General features: G+C 60.9%; 1 protein-coding gene across 2 annotated transcripts in view; it reads left to right on the top strand.

Annotated features, from left to right (window-relative positions):
* The window catches only part of PRDM15 (PR/SET domain 15), a 66,429-nt gene that overhangs the window by 33,787 nt on the left and 16,385 nt on the right, over positions 1-16,257 (top strand). For both annotated transcript variants that reach the window (XM_049627797.1, XM_049627798.1), the window contains 11 exons: positions 1,440-1,569; positions 2,888-3,069; positions 3,206-3,300; positions 3,809-3,896; positions 6,709-6,876; positions 9,417-9,511; positions 10,333-10,464; positions 11,807-11,941; positions 12,545-12,708; positions 13,577-13,656; positions 14,023-14,142. In XM_049627797.1, the coding sequence (XP_049483754.1) occupies positions 1,440-1,569; positions 2,888-3,069; positions 3,206-3,300; positions 3,809-3,896; positions 6,709-6,876; positions 9,417-9,511; positions 10,333-10,464; positions 11,807-11,941; positions 12,545-12,708; positions 13,577-13,656; positions 14,023-14,142 (1,389 nt within the window). The remainder of the gene's footprint in view (positions 1-1,439; positions 1,570-2,887; positions 3,070-3,205; positions 3,301-3,808; positions 3,897-6,708; positions 6,877-9,416; positions 9,512-10,332; positions 10,465-11,806; positions 11,942-12,544; positions 12,709-13,576; positions 13,657-14,022; positions 14,143-16,257) is intronic.

Here is a 16,257-nt window from a genome sequence, read left to right on the forward strand (position 1 = left end):
AGGGGGAGCCAGCAGGCGGGGGTGGCCCTGGGAGGGGGAGCCAGCAGATAGGAAAACTCAGGATAGACAGGCCATACGGAGGGGAACCTGGCCTTTCCCTTTCCCTCTAAATCAGTTCTTTTAGAGCACAATTCCTGTATAAGCACGGTTGCCACCGCAAAGTGTGCAGGTTGTGAATGTTGACAAGGGGCCCGCCTGTGTCACGAGTGCCCCGTCAGGACAGAGAACCTTACCATCTCCCAGACTTTCTTCCTTGTCTGCGTGACTTAGCCTTGTCCGTCGTGGGATTTCACGTGAATCCCTCTTTCTGTGCCCAGCGTCTTACATGCGACGTGTGGAGTGAGATGCACCCACGCTGGGTTTCTGGCGTGGGTTCACTGTCTGAAAGCCCGGCCGTCCACTCCCCTGTCGCCTGGGCCTGTGGCCTGCTCCCATTCTCTGTAATGGTATCCCCAGTTGAGTTTGGAGGGACTCTGACCCACTCTCTGGGGTGCGCAGGGCCTGTGCCCCCTCTGTCCTCTCATGACCTCTGCCAGCATGGCCTGGTGCCAGCAGACCCCTGGGGGTCTCACACGTAAGGACGAGCTGTGACGCTGGGGCTGGGTCCCCTCACTGCCTTCGTGCTGACCGCTGAGAGCTTTCCTTTGCTGTCTGGTAGAGCCCTGGTTTTCTTTCCTGAGAGCCAGAATGAAAAAGAATTCAGAGAGCAGCCTTCACCCAATATGGGCTCACCGTCTTCTGCAGCCAGCTCTCGGTCCGTGTTCTGGTCGGAACTGAGAGATGGGCAGGCGGCTTCAGCTTCCCCTGCGCAGTGTGTCTGTCTCTCCCTAAACAGGTGGAGAAGACGAGAGGGGAGCTGAGAGCTCTAAGTGGTTCTTTCCCTCATTATTAGTTGCATTAGGAAGACGTGTAGCAGGTAAAGTGGCAGAAGCCACTGTGTTACCTTCCCGTCGTTCATTGTCCGGAGGTTCGGGCCAGGACACCTGTTACCGTAATCATTTGGCCTTTGGCCCTCGTAGAACACGATGGTCCGCTTTTGAACATACTCAGGGTGGCCGGTCTGGTTTTAAAAGTCAAGGTTTCCAAATCTCCGTTAGGACTAAGTAAGTTGAAAGATCCCGTTACATATTACGATGTTTTGTTTGGGGTTGGTGTGAAAGGGACTGAGATCGCGGCCTAACCGCTCTGCTTTTAGAAAAGATCACAAATTATAACTTCAGTTTCGAGCTGAGGGTAACATTTTGCTCTTTGGAAACCGGTAGCTACGTGGATTCCGCCACGTTGCTAGTCTTCTTTCCTTCCTTCCTCCCGCGTGCATCTCGCGACGCGTGTCTACGACGTGGGCCTGGCTGTGGTCCGCTCGGGTGCGTTTTCCTGGTTTGGCCGTGTCCCGTCCCCCGCCCTGGCGATGACACGGCTGTCGCGTCCCCTTCACACAGAGCAAGTGGCGGAGATCGTCACCGAGGTCCCTCCGGATGAGCCAGCGACGGCGGCACCGGACGAGCGGATCATGGAGCTGGTTCTGGGGAAGCTGGCCACCGCCACCGGTGACGCCGCTTCAGTGCCAAAGTGAGTCCTGCTGAGGCTCTCGGGGCGGCCGTGTGGACGGGAGGTGCCCCCGGGCGGGGAGGCGCCCCTCCTGGGGGAAAGAAGCGGGTGTCCTTGGGGAGCGGCAGGATCCTTCCAGAACTCGGGAGCGTGATGCCACGTCCGCTGTGAAGACAGTTAAAAGCGGTTGTGTGTGTGTGTGTGTGTGTGGTGAGCTGTACGTCACGGACGGTTGACCATCTGAACCTCTCCTGGGTGCACAGTTTGGTGCCATTAAGTGCACCCGCGCTCTGTGCAGCCTCCAGCCGCGTCCGTCTCTGGAACTTTCCATCCTCCCGGACTGAAACTCTGTCCTCATGGAACGCTAACTCCCCATGTCCCTCTCCCCCCACCCCGGCACCCCCTCCCGTCCCTGTCTCCGTGAAGACGGACGTACCTTGTGTGAGGTCCCGGCCTGGGCGCTGGCATGCGATGCCGGCCCTTTTGTGACGGGCCCGTGGCACTCCGCATGCCGTGCTCGAGGCTCAGCCAGCAGGTGTCAGATTGTCCTTCCATCTCGAGGCTGGCATCCCATCCCGTAGACAGATTCCTCCATCAGTGGGCACCTGGGCTCCTCCCACCTTCGGCTGTTGGGAACAGTGCTGCTGTCACAGAAGTTTCTGTACATTTAACACCTTGTTGTTTCTTTTCTTTTCTTCTTTTCTTTTCTTTTCTTCTTTTCTTTTCTCTTCTTTTCTTTTTGTGAACAAGGAAAATATTTTGTATTCTAGTTGTCATTCCTGGATAAATCTTTGCTCTGACGTGGAATAAGCTGATGCTGATTTCTTTTCGGGCTTTTTTGGAGTGCCTCTTAACGTTCTGACGATGTGCCTGGCCTCGTTTGATCCCGGATCCCGTGCAGACCGGGGCCGGCATGCTGTCGGAAAGGGGGTCACCTGTTCGTTAACCTACCCTGTCTGACTGCCCAGAGGACTTCTGTGGCTGGCCTCCGTTTAAGAGGGAGAAGAAATTTTTAAAAATCAGGGTCAGAGAAAGTACAAAACAGAGCAGAGGCCAGGCCAAGCGAGAGAAACGGGGATCTTCCCGGGGCATAATCTGAGAGCTTCCTGGTGGCCAGAGTGAAAATGCAGTCAGGAGCATGGCCATGCTGGACGATCAAGCTGTGTCTCCCGTCCAGATTCCCCTGACTCCGGGGCGGTGCCCGAGTGCCTACCCTCCTTCCTCGCGGCGAGCTGGGAAGGTTTGGAAGAGCCCTTCCCGAGATGGCTGTGAGCTCGCGCTTCTTCCCCAACGACGCAGTGTGCCCCCTGTCTCACCAGGTGTCTGTCTGACCTGGCAGGTTCCCGCATCATCAGAGCACCACCATCACCCTCAAGAGGAGTCTCATTCTGTCGAGCCGGCACGGCATCCGCAGGAAGCTCGTCAGGCAGCTGGGGGAGCACAGGCGGGTCTACCAGTGCAGCGTCTGCAGCAAGATCTTCCAGAACAGCAGCAACCTCAGCAGGCACGTGCGCTCGCACGGTGAGTCCCCGCGTGACGCCCGCCGGGGGAGAGGTGGCCGTGGACCCAGTTGGGGGGGGGGGGGGGGGGGGGGGGGCAGGTGCAGCCCCGGTAATGCCCGGAGTCGTGAAGTAGCGTTTCGTCGGTTGGCTCCTAGGTGACAAGCTGTTTAAGTGTGAGGAATGTGCCAAGTTGTTCAGCCGCAAGGAGAGTCTGAAGCAGCACGTCTCCTACAAGCACAGCAGGAACGAGGTGCGTGGGGCCCGGGCTCTCGTGCTGGTTGTGGAGGTGCAGCGGGCGATGGGCAGGACGGGCTGCTGGGAAGGAAGACGGGGTCCCCGGGGAGGGGGAGGAGGGGCAGCGGGGGGGGGGGGGCGGGAGGAGCGGGGAGGGGCCCCTGGGCTGGCGTTCGCCCTGCGGTACCCGAACGGGGATTCTTCCAGGGCAATTGGATGGTGAGAGTAAGAGCTTGCTCGTGTTCCTAAATCTTGTAGGAGAGGAGTGGGCAGGGACGTAGAGCAGGACGGTGACGTAGACCGGGGCAGTGACATAGACCAGGACAGGAACGGGGACCAGGAGGGTGACATAGAGCAGGACGGTGACGTAGAGCAGGCTTACGACAGAGACAGGACGGCAAAGTAGACCAGGGCGGGGACGGAGACCTTACCCACCGGGACGTCGCGAGAGGCAGGTCGGGGTTGCGTCCTTAGGTGGAGCTGCCCCCTGCCCCTGCCCCTCAACAGCGCGCCCCTGTCGCCAGGTGGACAGTGAGTACCGGTACCGCTGCGGCACCTGCGAGAAGACGTTCCGCATCGAGAGCGCCCTCGAGTTCCACAACTGCAGGACAGGTGAGCGGGCGCCCCCTCGCGGCGCTTCCCACCGGCTGGACGGAAGCCGGGCGCTTAGGAACCAGCCGGGCACTTGCGGCCCCTCCCTCCGTTCGCGGCCCCTAGAAGCGGTCGTTACTGATTCTGAAGGAGCCGCGGCTGGAAACGGCCTCTTGGCCTCCGGGAGAGGCTGTGCCTGCCCCCTCCCCCACCCCCAGGCTGTCTCGAGAACGGTGGGCGGTGGGCCAAGAGGCGCGGGGTGCTCCCGGACCGCGTGAGACATTCCTGGAGGCGTGGGGGCGGGGGGGGGGGGCGACAGCGTCAGGACGGCGGCTCCACCTCACTGGCTGGAAGGCCCTCCCTCCGCTGGCCACCCTCCGTTACCCGCCGAGCCTGCCGGCCTCCGGGACCGTGGTGCCGCCGTGCATTGACCGGTTCTGCTCCGAGCCCGTTCTGTCCGCGGGTCCTGAGAGCGCAGGACTCACTCACTCGTGTGTGTCGCACGCTTGCCCAGGCCTCGAGCCGGGGGGGCCTCTGCGGGCCTGGACACGCGTCTCAGGCCCTGGCTGAGCTCAGGCTCCCACCAGAAGGGAGTAGACAGAGCACTGGGTGGGTGACAGCGGGGGTGACAGACAGCGGGGCGTCCCAGCACAGCCGAGAAGGGGGGTGACGGGCGAGTCCCAGCACAGCCGAGAAGGGGGGCCCAGCAGCAGGCGGCTCAGACACCTGCTACCTTGGCCTTTGGTTCCGAACCCCTTTCTTGTTGGCCCCTCCGTGCACCCCTTGTACCTGTGGGCTGGTTCTCACGTCCCGTCTCAGACCCTTTAAGCAGCTTTAGGTAAACCTCCACTGCCTGTCCCGCGGGGCAGCTCCTGCTCCCAGGCATCTGCTGGGTCCCGTCCTGTGCTCGGGCCTGGAGCCCTGGCTTGTTTGTCCACGGCGCCCCGTGTGGCCACCTGCTCCTGTGACGGGGCTTTTCCGAGGGCACGCGAGTCTCGTTTTTTCTGAGCTCCACCTGCTCCACACCGTCCACGGCATGAAGTGGTGGCCCCGGAAGCTTCCAGGCGCACATGCATTCTGAGCTGTGCACCCCAGGAGTGCCCTCAAATCTGGGGCACCCCCCCCCAGCTTTTTTGACGGATGCAGTGCCTGTCAGGAGCCTAAGCTGCGTTCGTGGCCAGAGTCAGGATGGCGCCCCATGTGGCCACCTGCGGCTCTGCAGGAGTGCGGAGCGATGTCCCCATGCCCTCCGGTGTCTGGTGGGGTAGCCTCAAGACAGGGGGACAAGTTGGCCTCTTTTTATCTGACCAATGAAACAAAGTAATAAAAGGAGTCAGAACAGCTATCGGTACATGTCAAATAAAGGGCCTGTTAAACCAGGCGTTTCTTTCTTTTCATTATATGGAACTAACCGCAGCAGTGAATTAAGGTGCATCTTTTCTCTAATCTCCAAAGTTAGAAGTTTCCGATGCAAACCAAAGAATAACAGGGCACCTGGGTGGCTCAGTCGGTTAAGCGTCCCACTTCGGTTCAGGTCATGATCTCGCGGTCCGTGGGTTCGAGCCCTGCGTCGGGGGCCTGGAGCCTGCTTCGGATTCTGTGTCTCCCTCTCTCTCTGCCCCTCCCCTGCTTGCTTGCTCGCTCTGTCTCTCTCAAAAATAAACATTAAAAAATATTAAGAAAGAAAAACAAGAACAACTTGGAGACTAGCTCATTTGTGTCATAGGTCATTTGCATACCGTCTTCTCTTCTCCATCCTTCAAGTTAGGAGAATGTGTCTTCCATAGACCGTTAAACCAAGGAGTTCTACGAATGGGGAGAAGCTTATGGATGTGTGGACCTAGAGAACAGTGTGGGTTCACGTCCAAGCGCCCCACCCCCTGCAGCGCAGCTGTCCCAGAAACCCACCATCCCATGTCCCGGTGTACCACGTCCCAAGTAGCAGGCATTTGCTCTTAGTTGCTGCATTTTGTTGAAACATAAATGCAGACTTGGTGGCAGAAAGTGGCCGTTGGGACCAGGTGCCCGTCTGGACTCCTGCACTGGTGACCTGTGTGTGCCCCGGCAGGAAAAGCCACCTGCACTGTGGCAGCCTGGTCCCGGTCAGCTGAGCCGTCGAGAACAGTTAGGAGTGCAGGCACCGGGTGGCACTCGTGACAGAGAAAGCTGACCCCCGGGGACAGTGCTGCGCCTTCTGCGGCTCTCAGACCCCGGGACTCGGGCCACCCGCCTGGGAGGGAGGCTCAGCTGTGCTGCTTAGTCCCAGCCCAGAAGTGGTGTGGGGGTGGGGTGGGGAGTTGGGGGGGGGGGGGGCCCGCTAAAGAGGCATCTAGAACAAGACAGGTCTGCGAGCGGTGGCGGAAATCGGGCATTTGTGTGTTGGGGGGTGGGAAGGTGGCAGAGAAGGGCAGGTGACAGGCGGGCTGCAGAGGAGCAGGTGGGGGCTCAGCCTTGGGGCGGGAAGGACGCAGGTTGGGGGTTGGGGCTGCAGTCGGGGTGGGTGGAGGGTGAGGGCCAAGCCAGTGGCAGTTCAGCCCTCTCTACTGCAGAATCACACCCGGATGACCGGAGGCAGGTGGTTGGGGAAGGGAGGGGGCCTGTGGGTGTGGTGGCGGTGGCAGAGAGGAGCTGGTGTCTGTCTTCCCCGGCGAGGAGCAGCTGGTTCAGCCCTGGGCTCCCGCAGCGCAGACGATGGCTTTTCGTGGCCGTGTGGCCCTCGTGTGCCTCTGCCTGTCACCGGGGCCTCCTTGCCATTCTCACGGCCGGGATGCCGATCCTGCAGTCGGTGTCATTTACCTAAAAGTTGCCGTGTGTCTGCTTGCTCTCTGGACAGATGACAAGACGTTCCAATGTGAGATGTGTTTCAGATTCTTCTCCACCAACAGTAACCTCTCCAAGCACAAGAAGAAGCATGGGGACAAGAAGTTTGCTTGTGAGGTCTGCAACAAAATGTTCTACCGCAAGGACGTCATGCTCGACCACCAGCGGAGGCACCTGGAAGGTGAGCCTGCCTGCCCTGCGTGTGAGCTCCTGGGACGGGGTGGGGCGGGCACCTCCCCTGCGCGGTTTGGCCCCGCCCACCGTCGAGTCCTCATCCCCAGGCACAGAGAGGTACCTCAGGGCCTTAACAGTGCTGTGTGTCCGTGGGAACTCTTGGAAACATCCTAAATGTTCTGCGGTGGGGAAGGAGTCTAAAAAAAAAAAAAAAAAGAACTGGGTTTTTTTGTTTTTAATTACTTATTTTTGAGAGAGAGAGAGACAGAGCATGAGCAGGGGAGGGGCAGAGAGAGAGAGAGAGAGAGAGAGAGAGAGAGACACAGAATCGGAAGCAGGCTTCAGGCTCCGAGCTGTCAGCACAGAGCCCGACGCAGGGCTCGAACTCACGAACCGTGAGATCATGACCTGAGCCGAAGTCGGAATCTTAACGGACTGAGCCACCCAGGCGCCCCAAAAAACTGATTCTTTATAGGATTGAATACTCTGCACCTAATAAAGCATTTAGTGCTTTCAGTATGACAGAGAGTAAGGGAAAAACAGCGTATGAAATTGCGTATGGGGCGTGTTTCCAGTCTTGTGCACGGAGCAAAACGTTCTGGGCAGATGCTGCTGGCTGGGGCCATAGTAGTTTCTCCCTCATTCCTCATCCTCCCTGCGGGCCCCAGATGGCCCAGGCCGTTTGTAGCAGGGGAGCCGGGGGGACTGCTCCTATGTGGTGGGCTCACGGGAAGCCAGGTACAAGAGGAAGACGGATGGCGGGGGGGTCGGTTCCGGGGTGGGACGGGGAGTGAGAGACGATGGATGTGAGGAGTGGGGTGGCCCCACAGGGCAGGCTCGGAGCCGCGCAGACAGGATCCCCGAGCGGGAAGGCGCAGACAGCAGTCGCGGGGACGCACCCGGGCTGCGGGTGACGCCCAGACTTGGTGTCAGAGCCGGCTCAGGCAGACCCTCTTTAATTTATTTTTTTTAATGTTTATTTGTTTTTGAGACAGAGAGAGAGAGCATGAACGGGGGAGGGTCAGAGAGAGAGGGAGACACAGAATCCGAGGCAGGCTCCGGGCTCTGAGCTGTCAACACAGAGCCCGACTCGGGACTCGAACTCACAGACTGTAAGATCATGACCTGAGCCGAAGTCCCACGCTCAACGACTGAGCCACCCAGGCGCCCCAGACAGACCCTCTTTAAATTGGCTTTCTAGTTGCGATAATCCTGGCTTTTCCTCTAGAAGCCCCTGGTCTCTTGCTGACCAGCCCTCAGTAAGTGACACTGACCAGAGCACCTTTATAAGAAAGTCTGAAAAGAATTGCGGATGAGGTACAGGCTTGCCGAAAAAGAAAGCGGAGTCACATGGAACTGGAACTGTTCCGCACAAAGACGTGCGTACTCCCGTCATTACGCCTCTTCGAAATAAGACGAGGCGCATCCTGTATAATTTTCGCCCTCCACTTTTTGACCTGGCTGTCGTTCCTGTGGCTTCAGGAGATCTTTTCCCTCTGGGACCCGTGGGTGGTGCCCTTGGGCCTCTCCAGCCAAATCTGGTGCCCACTTAGTGAGTGGATGGCCCTGGGCAAGCCACTGGGCCTCAGTTTCCTCACCTGTGCAGCAGGGATAGGCTTCCTGCCCGACCCTGTAGGCTGGTGGGTGGCTGAGGCAGACCCTCCCGGTAAAGCCCGTCACCGTCAACGCCGCCCTCAGCGTTCCCTGACAGACAGGTGCCCGGGCTTGATTCTACCGCATTTTACAACTGACGCACCAGTCAGATCGTTTTCCGCAGGAACGAACTAACGCATTCGTGGCTTTTCCTTTTTCGTTGGCTCGTCGTCCAAACCACTGCTTCAGATCTGATGCGTTTTGTGCCACTGGGAGCCTTCTGGAGAATGACGTACTCATGTCCAGCTTGCTGGGTGTTCTTAAGTCCACCTCTGCACTCACACCATGGGATGCGGGAAGGTTCCAGAAGGGGTCAGCTGTGTAGAAAGAAACGATGAGAGCGAACTTCTGTCTTTTACTCAAAGATTACCTGTTTCGTGCAAACTTCTAAAAAGCTGTGGCGATCCCAGTTATGAACAGTTACGTCTTAAAACCCCAAGGGGCTTATCGTCATTAGGCGTTCTCTCCCTGATCAACCGATTTAACTTGCAAGGATGAATATTGGTGTCTTTTTAAGAAAAAATGTCACGCCTAAGGATGCGACCTCTGCCTTGAGCCTTTGAATGGAGGGAAAGCCCTTTCTTTGGTGTCAGCACCGGCTCGCCCTTCCACACTGTAGAACTCCAAACCCACGCTGCCCTTGTGTTTCCAAACGCTTCAGATGCACGAACCGCGTCCCTGGTTCCCATGGGCACACGCAGCCGTTCCTTCCCTGGAGCCGGGAGGAGACGTGGTTAGCGCGGCCGCGTCCTGTGCTGGGCGTCCCTCACGCGCTCGCTGGTGCCGCTGACCCTGCCCCCACCGCCCAGGCGGCCACACTGGCCTAGTGGCAGGTGCCCGGCACGCACGCGCCGTGTGTACTCACTCTCCTGCTTGGGTGGGCGGGCATTGCAGGAGTGCGGCGGGTGAAGAGGGAGGACCTGGACGCCGGCGGCGAGAACCTGGTCCGCTACAAGAAGGAGCCCTCGGGATGCCCCGTGTGTGGCAAGGTGAGGCTCAGATATTTCTAACGCTGGCTTCTTTGCTGCTTCCGACGACTTCTTGTTTTCACCCCTGTCTGTCTTGACCCGCTGCCCCTGCCCCCCCCCAGGAGCCTATCTTCCCCTCCTGTTGAGTCAGCTTCCCACCCAGCACCCCGGGTGTGGTCACGGGTTGGCTGGCCCTGGGTCACCATGAAAATAGCAGCCTCCTGTTCCTTGTGAATCGCTTCCCTTCACTCACCTCTCGTGTTCTCCTCCTGCAGTGGGTGGGGTCAGACGGGCTCAGGACACCTGCGCTCTGGGTTTATGTGGCCCCCAGGACTGGCTGTCTAGACGGAGACTCTCAGGCCAGCGGGGCCCCGCAGGTGGCTTCTGCTGCTGGTTTGTCTCCTGGGCTACGTGACGGAGGCCGCAGGGCCCCCGCATCCCAGCCCGGCCCCAGCGGCCGAGGAGAGGGCAGTGCCTGTGTCTCCACCCCCATCACAGCTGGAAACAGCCGTGGACGTGGGCAGTGGACGTGACTCGTGCTGACACCCGGTGCACAGAGGATGGAATTCTTCTCTGATGCCACGTTTCAGAAAATTGCGGCCCTTTCTGTGTTTACTGGCTTCTTCCCGGGCCCCATCCTAGTGATGTAGTTAAGTGAGCGAGTAAAGTTGAGCAGAATCCCGCTGGTAGTGGAGACCAGAGGACGGTTAGGTCTCCGTGGTAATGTGGGCTCGTACTTAGATGACCGTTCGCTCCTGTCCGCTCGTGGGAAGGGTACCGGGGACACGTACCACGTCCTCGTGCCTGGTGCGGCTGGTCAGGCCCCGCTCCTCTGCCCGCAGGTGTTCTCCTGCAGAAGCAACATGAACAAGCACCTGCTGACCCACGGCGACAAGAAGTACACGTGCGAGATCTGCGGCCGCAAGTTCTTCCGCGTGGACGTGCTCAGGGACCACATCCACGTCCACTTCAAGGTGCCAGCACCGCCCTCTCCCGGGTGGCTCACGTGGACGCGTGGCGGGCCCTCGTGGTCAGCTTGGCCCCACTGCCTCTCTTCAGCTGGGCTTCTGTGACCCTCTGCTGCATCCATCCGGAGCCCCGTCCGCAGGGCTCACAAGCAGTCCCTCCGTTCTAGGTGTTTCCCAGGGAGGGGGTCGGGGGTCAGCGAGGACGGGACAGGGCTCACAAGTGGTCCCTCCGTTCTAGGTGTTTCCCAGGGAGGGGGTGGGGGGTCAGCGAGGACGGGACAGGGCTCACAAGCGGTCCCTCCGTTCTAGGTGTTTCCCAGGGAGGGGGTGGGGGGTCAGCGAGGACGGGGTTGTCTTTAAGGGCAGAAGTGCCGACCCAGGCGGCAAATGAGGAAATGGTAGGTGGTGCTCGGGTCCGGTGAGGATGGTGAGCCCTCGCCGGGCCCTCGGAGCCTTCTGTCCGCCTGCCTGCCGCGCGGGACCTGTTTCCTGGCAGTCCCGGCCTCGGGCACGGGTTGGGGTTTCGCTGAGAAGGTGTGAGTCAAAGGCGGGGGGCGAGCATGAGTGTGAGGGGCTCCCCAGGGCAGGTGCTGGGCCACGTGGACTGAGCTGGGGTGGGAGGACGGACCCAAGAGCGTCCGGGAGCTTTAGTCGGAGGGGTGAGGGGCACTTAGGCTTCACTGGGACCTGGGATGCTAGTCTGCCGCCTCCTCAGCGTCCGCTTCTCTCCTGCCATGAAAACATGGCTTCCTGAGGATTCAGTCAGGCCCAGCGCAGGTGACGGGCCCGGCCCGGGTGCGCGCCTGTGGCTGCGCGGCTCTGGTCAGGTGCTTCTCCTCCCACAGCTCCTTCAGACGGTGTTGCTGTGTGTGTGTTAATGGAAAAGCGGGAATTGAACTTGAGTAAGAAATAGAGCCTAGGCCCCCGTGAAAACCTCCTAGACGCGATAGCGAACTTTCCAAAGGAAACCTGTCCACCCTTCCCAGAATCCTAAGTTTTGCTGAAAAACTAAAGCTGGCCAGCGGTGCCGTGCGCCCCTGGCGGCCTCTGGCAGGAAATGGGCCGCGCCCGGGAGCATGGAGCCCAGGTCCATCGCAGCCGTGGGGGCGAGCAGCTAAGACGGGGAGCCGAGCCCCACGCAGGCACCCCACGCCTGGCCGCCAGCTCGCTGCGCACTGAGCGGGGGTGTGCGCGGGCCCGAGGGAGCCACAGGGGACACGGCAGGCAGCCCCGGGTGGGACCCACTGCCTTCTCCACGTGGGCCGGCCCGGCCCTGCTGGGGGGCGAGGGACCCGTCAGCGCTTCTGTGCCCGCGCGGGAAGCCGGACCGCGCGACTGCGTTTTCCAGGACATTGCGCTGATGGACGACCACCAGAGGGAGGAGTTTATCGGCAAGATCGGCATCTCCTCGGAGGAGAACGATGACAATTCGGACGCCAGCGCGGACTCCGAGCCTCACAAGTACAGCTGCAAGCGGTGCCAGGTACTCGCCGCGGGCCTTGGCGCCCAGGCTGGCGGGAAGGAGGCTCGTCCGATAGAGAGAGGGCGGGGCCGCCCGGGGACGGTGGGCGTGGCTCCGCCTCTTCACGCGGACCGCCGGTTCAGAGCCGTCTCGTGGCTGGCGTGCCTGCGGCCGCGCGGGGGCCCGGGTTGGGGTGGGGAACCCATCTCCGGAGGCCGTGCAGCGGGTGGTGATCCGCTCGCGGCGTGCGCGGTGGTCCCCGCGTTAGGCTTCGCTGCTCCGCGGAGACGCAGTTCGCTCCCTACCTAGTATGGGTTCCCGTGCGGCTGCGCCTGCGTCAGGCACCCGGCCATGCGGCCGTCCGGGAGGTGGGGCGGGTGGGGAGCAGGAGAGGGTGCAGGGGCAGGCCGGTCTGCAGCGGGGGGCAGCTGGCGCCCGCCTCCCCCGCCCCCCCCCCCCCCCCCCCCCCGCTCTGCAGTTTCCTGGCGCCGGCCCTGCCCTTGGGAGTCCCCTCTGTCCGGCCCGGGCGGCGGGCCGTCACCGGGGCCTCGGCGCCCAGCGGTGCCATCGTTAGCTGGAGGGCGGGAGGCTGTGCGCGGGCGTGAACGGTGCGCCTGTCGGCAGCTCACCTTCGGCCGCGGGAAGGAGTACCTGAAGCACATCATGGAGGTGCACAAGGAGAAGGGTTACGGCTGCAGCATCTGTAACCGCCGCTTCGCCCTGAAGGCCACCTACCACGCCCACATGGTCATCCACCGGGAGAACCTGCCGGACCCCAACGTGCAGAAGTGAGGGCTCCTGGGGCTGGGCTTCCAGGGCCTGGCACGATGCCAGAGGGGGCGCGTTCCCCGCGGGGAGGCAGGTGCTCAGCGGGCGGGTCTGTCCCCCCCCCCCCCCGGCCGCGAGCCCTGTGGCCGGGTCTTGAGGGAAGCACGCTCACCTCCTTTATCCCGCACGTGGGGGGTCCCGTCTCCCTCACCCTCCTGGCCCCGCAGCGCAAGTCGACCGCACCACAGACTGATAGTGTCGTTCTCGGCCTGCCTCCGGAACCGCCGGCAACCCCGTTTCCCCACCGTGATTAGGTTCCCTGGATGCCGTAGCCGTGGTCAGTGCCGTGTGCGGGGGCGAGCCAGCGGCCGCCCCGTGTGGAGGCCGCCGTAGCCAGCTTGGGCTGCGGTAACGGGGCGGCTGGGCAGCCTGCACGGTGGGAACGTGGGATGTCAGGCCTGGAGCCGGGAGGTCTGAGTTCAGGGGTCGGCAGGGCTGCTTCCCCTGGAGGCCGGGGCTTCCCAGCTCGGCTCCTATCCGCTGCCCTGGCCGTGTGCTCACGTGGTCCTCCCCCGTGCGCGTCTGTGTCCCAGTTCCTCCTTCCGGCGAGGACATCAGTCGTACTCGAGTGGGGCCACCCTGGTGACCTGATGTTTCACTCCTCTGTGAAGACCCTGTTTCCAAATGCTGTCACCTTTTGAAGGCCCGGAGTCAGGACTCCAGCCTGTGGATTTTGAGGGGCGCACGGTTCAGCCCGTATTGGAGGCTGCAGTGTTCGTGTCCGGGGGCCTCCACGTAGCCTCTTTTCTGCGACCCCTGCGTGAGGAAGGGGCTCGGGGCAAGCGCTCTGCTGTTGCCGCCCGCCCTGAGGCTCGCGTCTCCTCGCAGGTACATCCACCCGTGCGAGATCTGCGGGCGCATCTTCAACAGCATCGGGAACTTGGAGCGGCACAAGCTCATCCACACAGGTAGCGCGCTGCCGCGGGACCGGGACCGGGACGGACCCGGGGTGGCGTGGCGCCCCGCTTGGAGGGCCTGTCCCCACGCTCCCTGCTCTGGCAGTCTCGCCGCCCCACCGCCCCCCGCCTCCGCGCTCTCTCTCTCTGGCCTCTCCTGTCCCTGTGTCCTGGCCACCGCTTCCGTCCCCAGCGCGGCCCCCTGCCCTGTGGCCCCGGCGGCTCCTGGGGTCCCTCTCGCGGCCGAGGAGCCGGAGCGGAGGTTCCGTGGAGGCCGTGAGCTGTGTTGCGCCGCGCTTCTCCGTCGCCGCCTTCGTGGCGGGGGACGCGGCTGGGCGGGTCCACGGGAGCTGAACCACTGGTGCGCTTGTCGTGCAGGGGTGAAGAGCCACGCCTGCGAGCAGTGCGGGAAGTCCTTCGCGCGGAAGGACATGCTGAAGGAGCACATGCGCGTGCACGACAACATCCGCGAGTACCTGTGCGCCGAGTGCGGGAAAGGTACGCGGGCGCCGGGGGCGGGGGGCGCGGCGTCGCCGGGCCGGGCGGGGTGAGGGCACCGGGACACAGGCAGCGCAGGGCGTCCGCGATGGACTCGAGGCACAAGTGAGCCACCTGAAAAGAGGGGTGAGCGAGCAGCCAGGGGCTGAGACACCGGAAGACCCGCCGTGCGCTCCTCGCGTGCGGCCAAGTGCGCGGCCCCTCCCTGCGGCTGAGCCGAACCTTCCATGTGGGACGGGTTGGCTGTGACCAGTGAGCCTGGGTCCCCGGCTTTCAGGTGAAATTACTGGAATAATAAACCTATTAGCAAAAGATGTTCCATCTGTAAGTAAAATGGGGGGGGGAGGTCATCCCAGGACATGGCAAATTTTTAACCCTTTTCTGTTGCAAAACACAAGAGCCTCTGGGGCCGCGTGAAGGCGCTGTCTGCAGCAGACAGCGTCAGCTCGGCCCCGTTCAGACCCGGGCACATCAGGGCTCTTGGCTTTGCCTTTAGCTCTTTTAAGCATTTTGTATTCTATAAAGGTTTTTTTTTTTCCTTTATTGGGTTCTTATTTATTCATTATTTATTAAAGAGAGCGAGCATGAGCAGGGGAGGGGCAGCGAAAGAGGGAGGGGAGAGCGCCCCAGCAGGACGCTGGCTGTCAGCACAGAGCCCAGTGTAGGGGCTGGAACCCACAAACTGTGAAATCATGATCTGAGCCCAAATCAGAAGCCAGTCATGTAACTGGCTGACCCACCCGCGTGCCCCTCCTTTACTTGTTTTTTTAAGTTAAACAGAAAACTACGAAGAAAACACAGATGTCTCGTAATTCCCCTCACCGGATAACCCGTTAGCACACTTGAAATAAGATTACGTGTAAAAGCTTAGGAAGAATGAACTACAGAGAAAACAAAACGTGATCATTTCCTCTTCTGCCTGCGCCCTCCCCCCATCTGTCTCCCTGGAGGTGACAAGTTCTTGTTTGTCCTCCAAAGTCACCTTGTGCAAGGGCAGCACACAGCCTCCTTTGATGGAAAAGCAAGGCAGGCACCTAATTTTACTTTTCTGATGGTAACACAAACTGGCACACGAGGTAAAGTTGTTGCTTCTGCCTCGGACCCACTACACTCTTCAAGAGAACCTCTGTCTCTGTTTTGTAGGAACATTCTAGAAGTTTCTGTGCCCATCTCAGTGATGCTGTAGCTCTCTCAGCCCTTCCCCCACTTGCTGCCACCTGTCCCCTGGCTGGAGGGGACAGTGTGGAGCAGGAGAGAGACGGGGAGGGTCGGAGGTGTAGCTGCTAGAGTGGTTCCCTCCAGGGGGCAGGGAGAAGCCACGCCTGGGTCCCCTGGAGGGCCTGGCGGGGAGGGACAGGTGCCCAGGGAGGGCAGTGAGGTCAGAGCCACATCTTGCCTTGTGTCATACATACTCATATTAGAAGTGTGTTTAACGTTTAGTTTTGTGATTTTTTCTTGAATTCTGAGTACTTTCGCGAGGCCGCGGTGGGAGGTCAGAATGGTGGCAGGGGGCAGGGGGGAAAGCTTTGTCGTGACTCTCCTTCTGTGCCTATGACACGCAGTTACTTTGTGACTTAGGATCTGTTCATTTTAGCTGTGGTGGGGGGGATGGGGGGAGGAGGGAGGTGCAGGTGTGGGGCAAGCCAGGAGGGACTGGTTCTCTTCCGTTCATCTCGGTGGTGGCGCCCTCAAGGGTCAGAGCCAAGGTGCCACTGTGCCTGTCACAGCCCGGGGAGCGGCCAGCACTGGCGAAGGGAAGGAGGCAGTAGACTTCGGGGGGGGGGGGGTGGGGGCGTGTAAATTGCTACACAAGGTGGGCCGTTGGACACTGTTAGCTGCCGCTAGAAAAGTTTCTTATTAACGAATAGCACCAAGATCTGTTTGCAGCATAAAGACGACCTGCTGCTGCAGCACTGTTGTGACTGAGAACAGCTTGAGACGCTGAGGGACTGTTTACATTGGCCTCAGGGCTTTTGCACTCACTGTTCCCTCCACCAGGAATGCTGTTCCCCGTGCAGCTCTTGGCCCCTCCCCCACTTCCTCCAGATCACTTTTTCAGCCGCCTCCTCTGAGAGGATCCCCCGACATCCCACGTGATGAGCCGGCACCCGGCCC

This window comes from Panthera uncia, chromosome C2 (genome assembly GCF_023721935.1).
Source record: "Panthera uncia isolate 11264 chromosome C2, Puncia_PCG_1.0, whole genome shotgun sequence".
NCBI classification, from domain to species: Eukaryota; Metazoa; Chordata; class Mammalia; order Carnivora; family Felidae; genus Panthera; species Panthera uncia.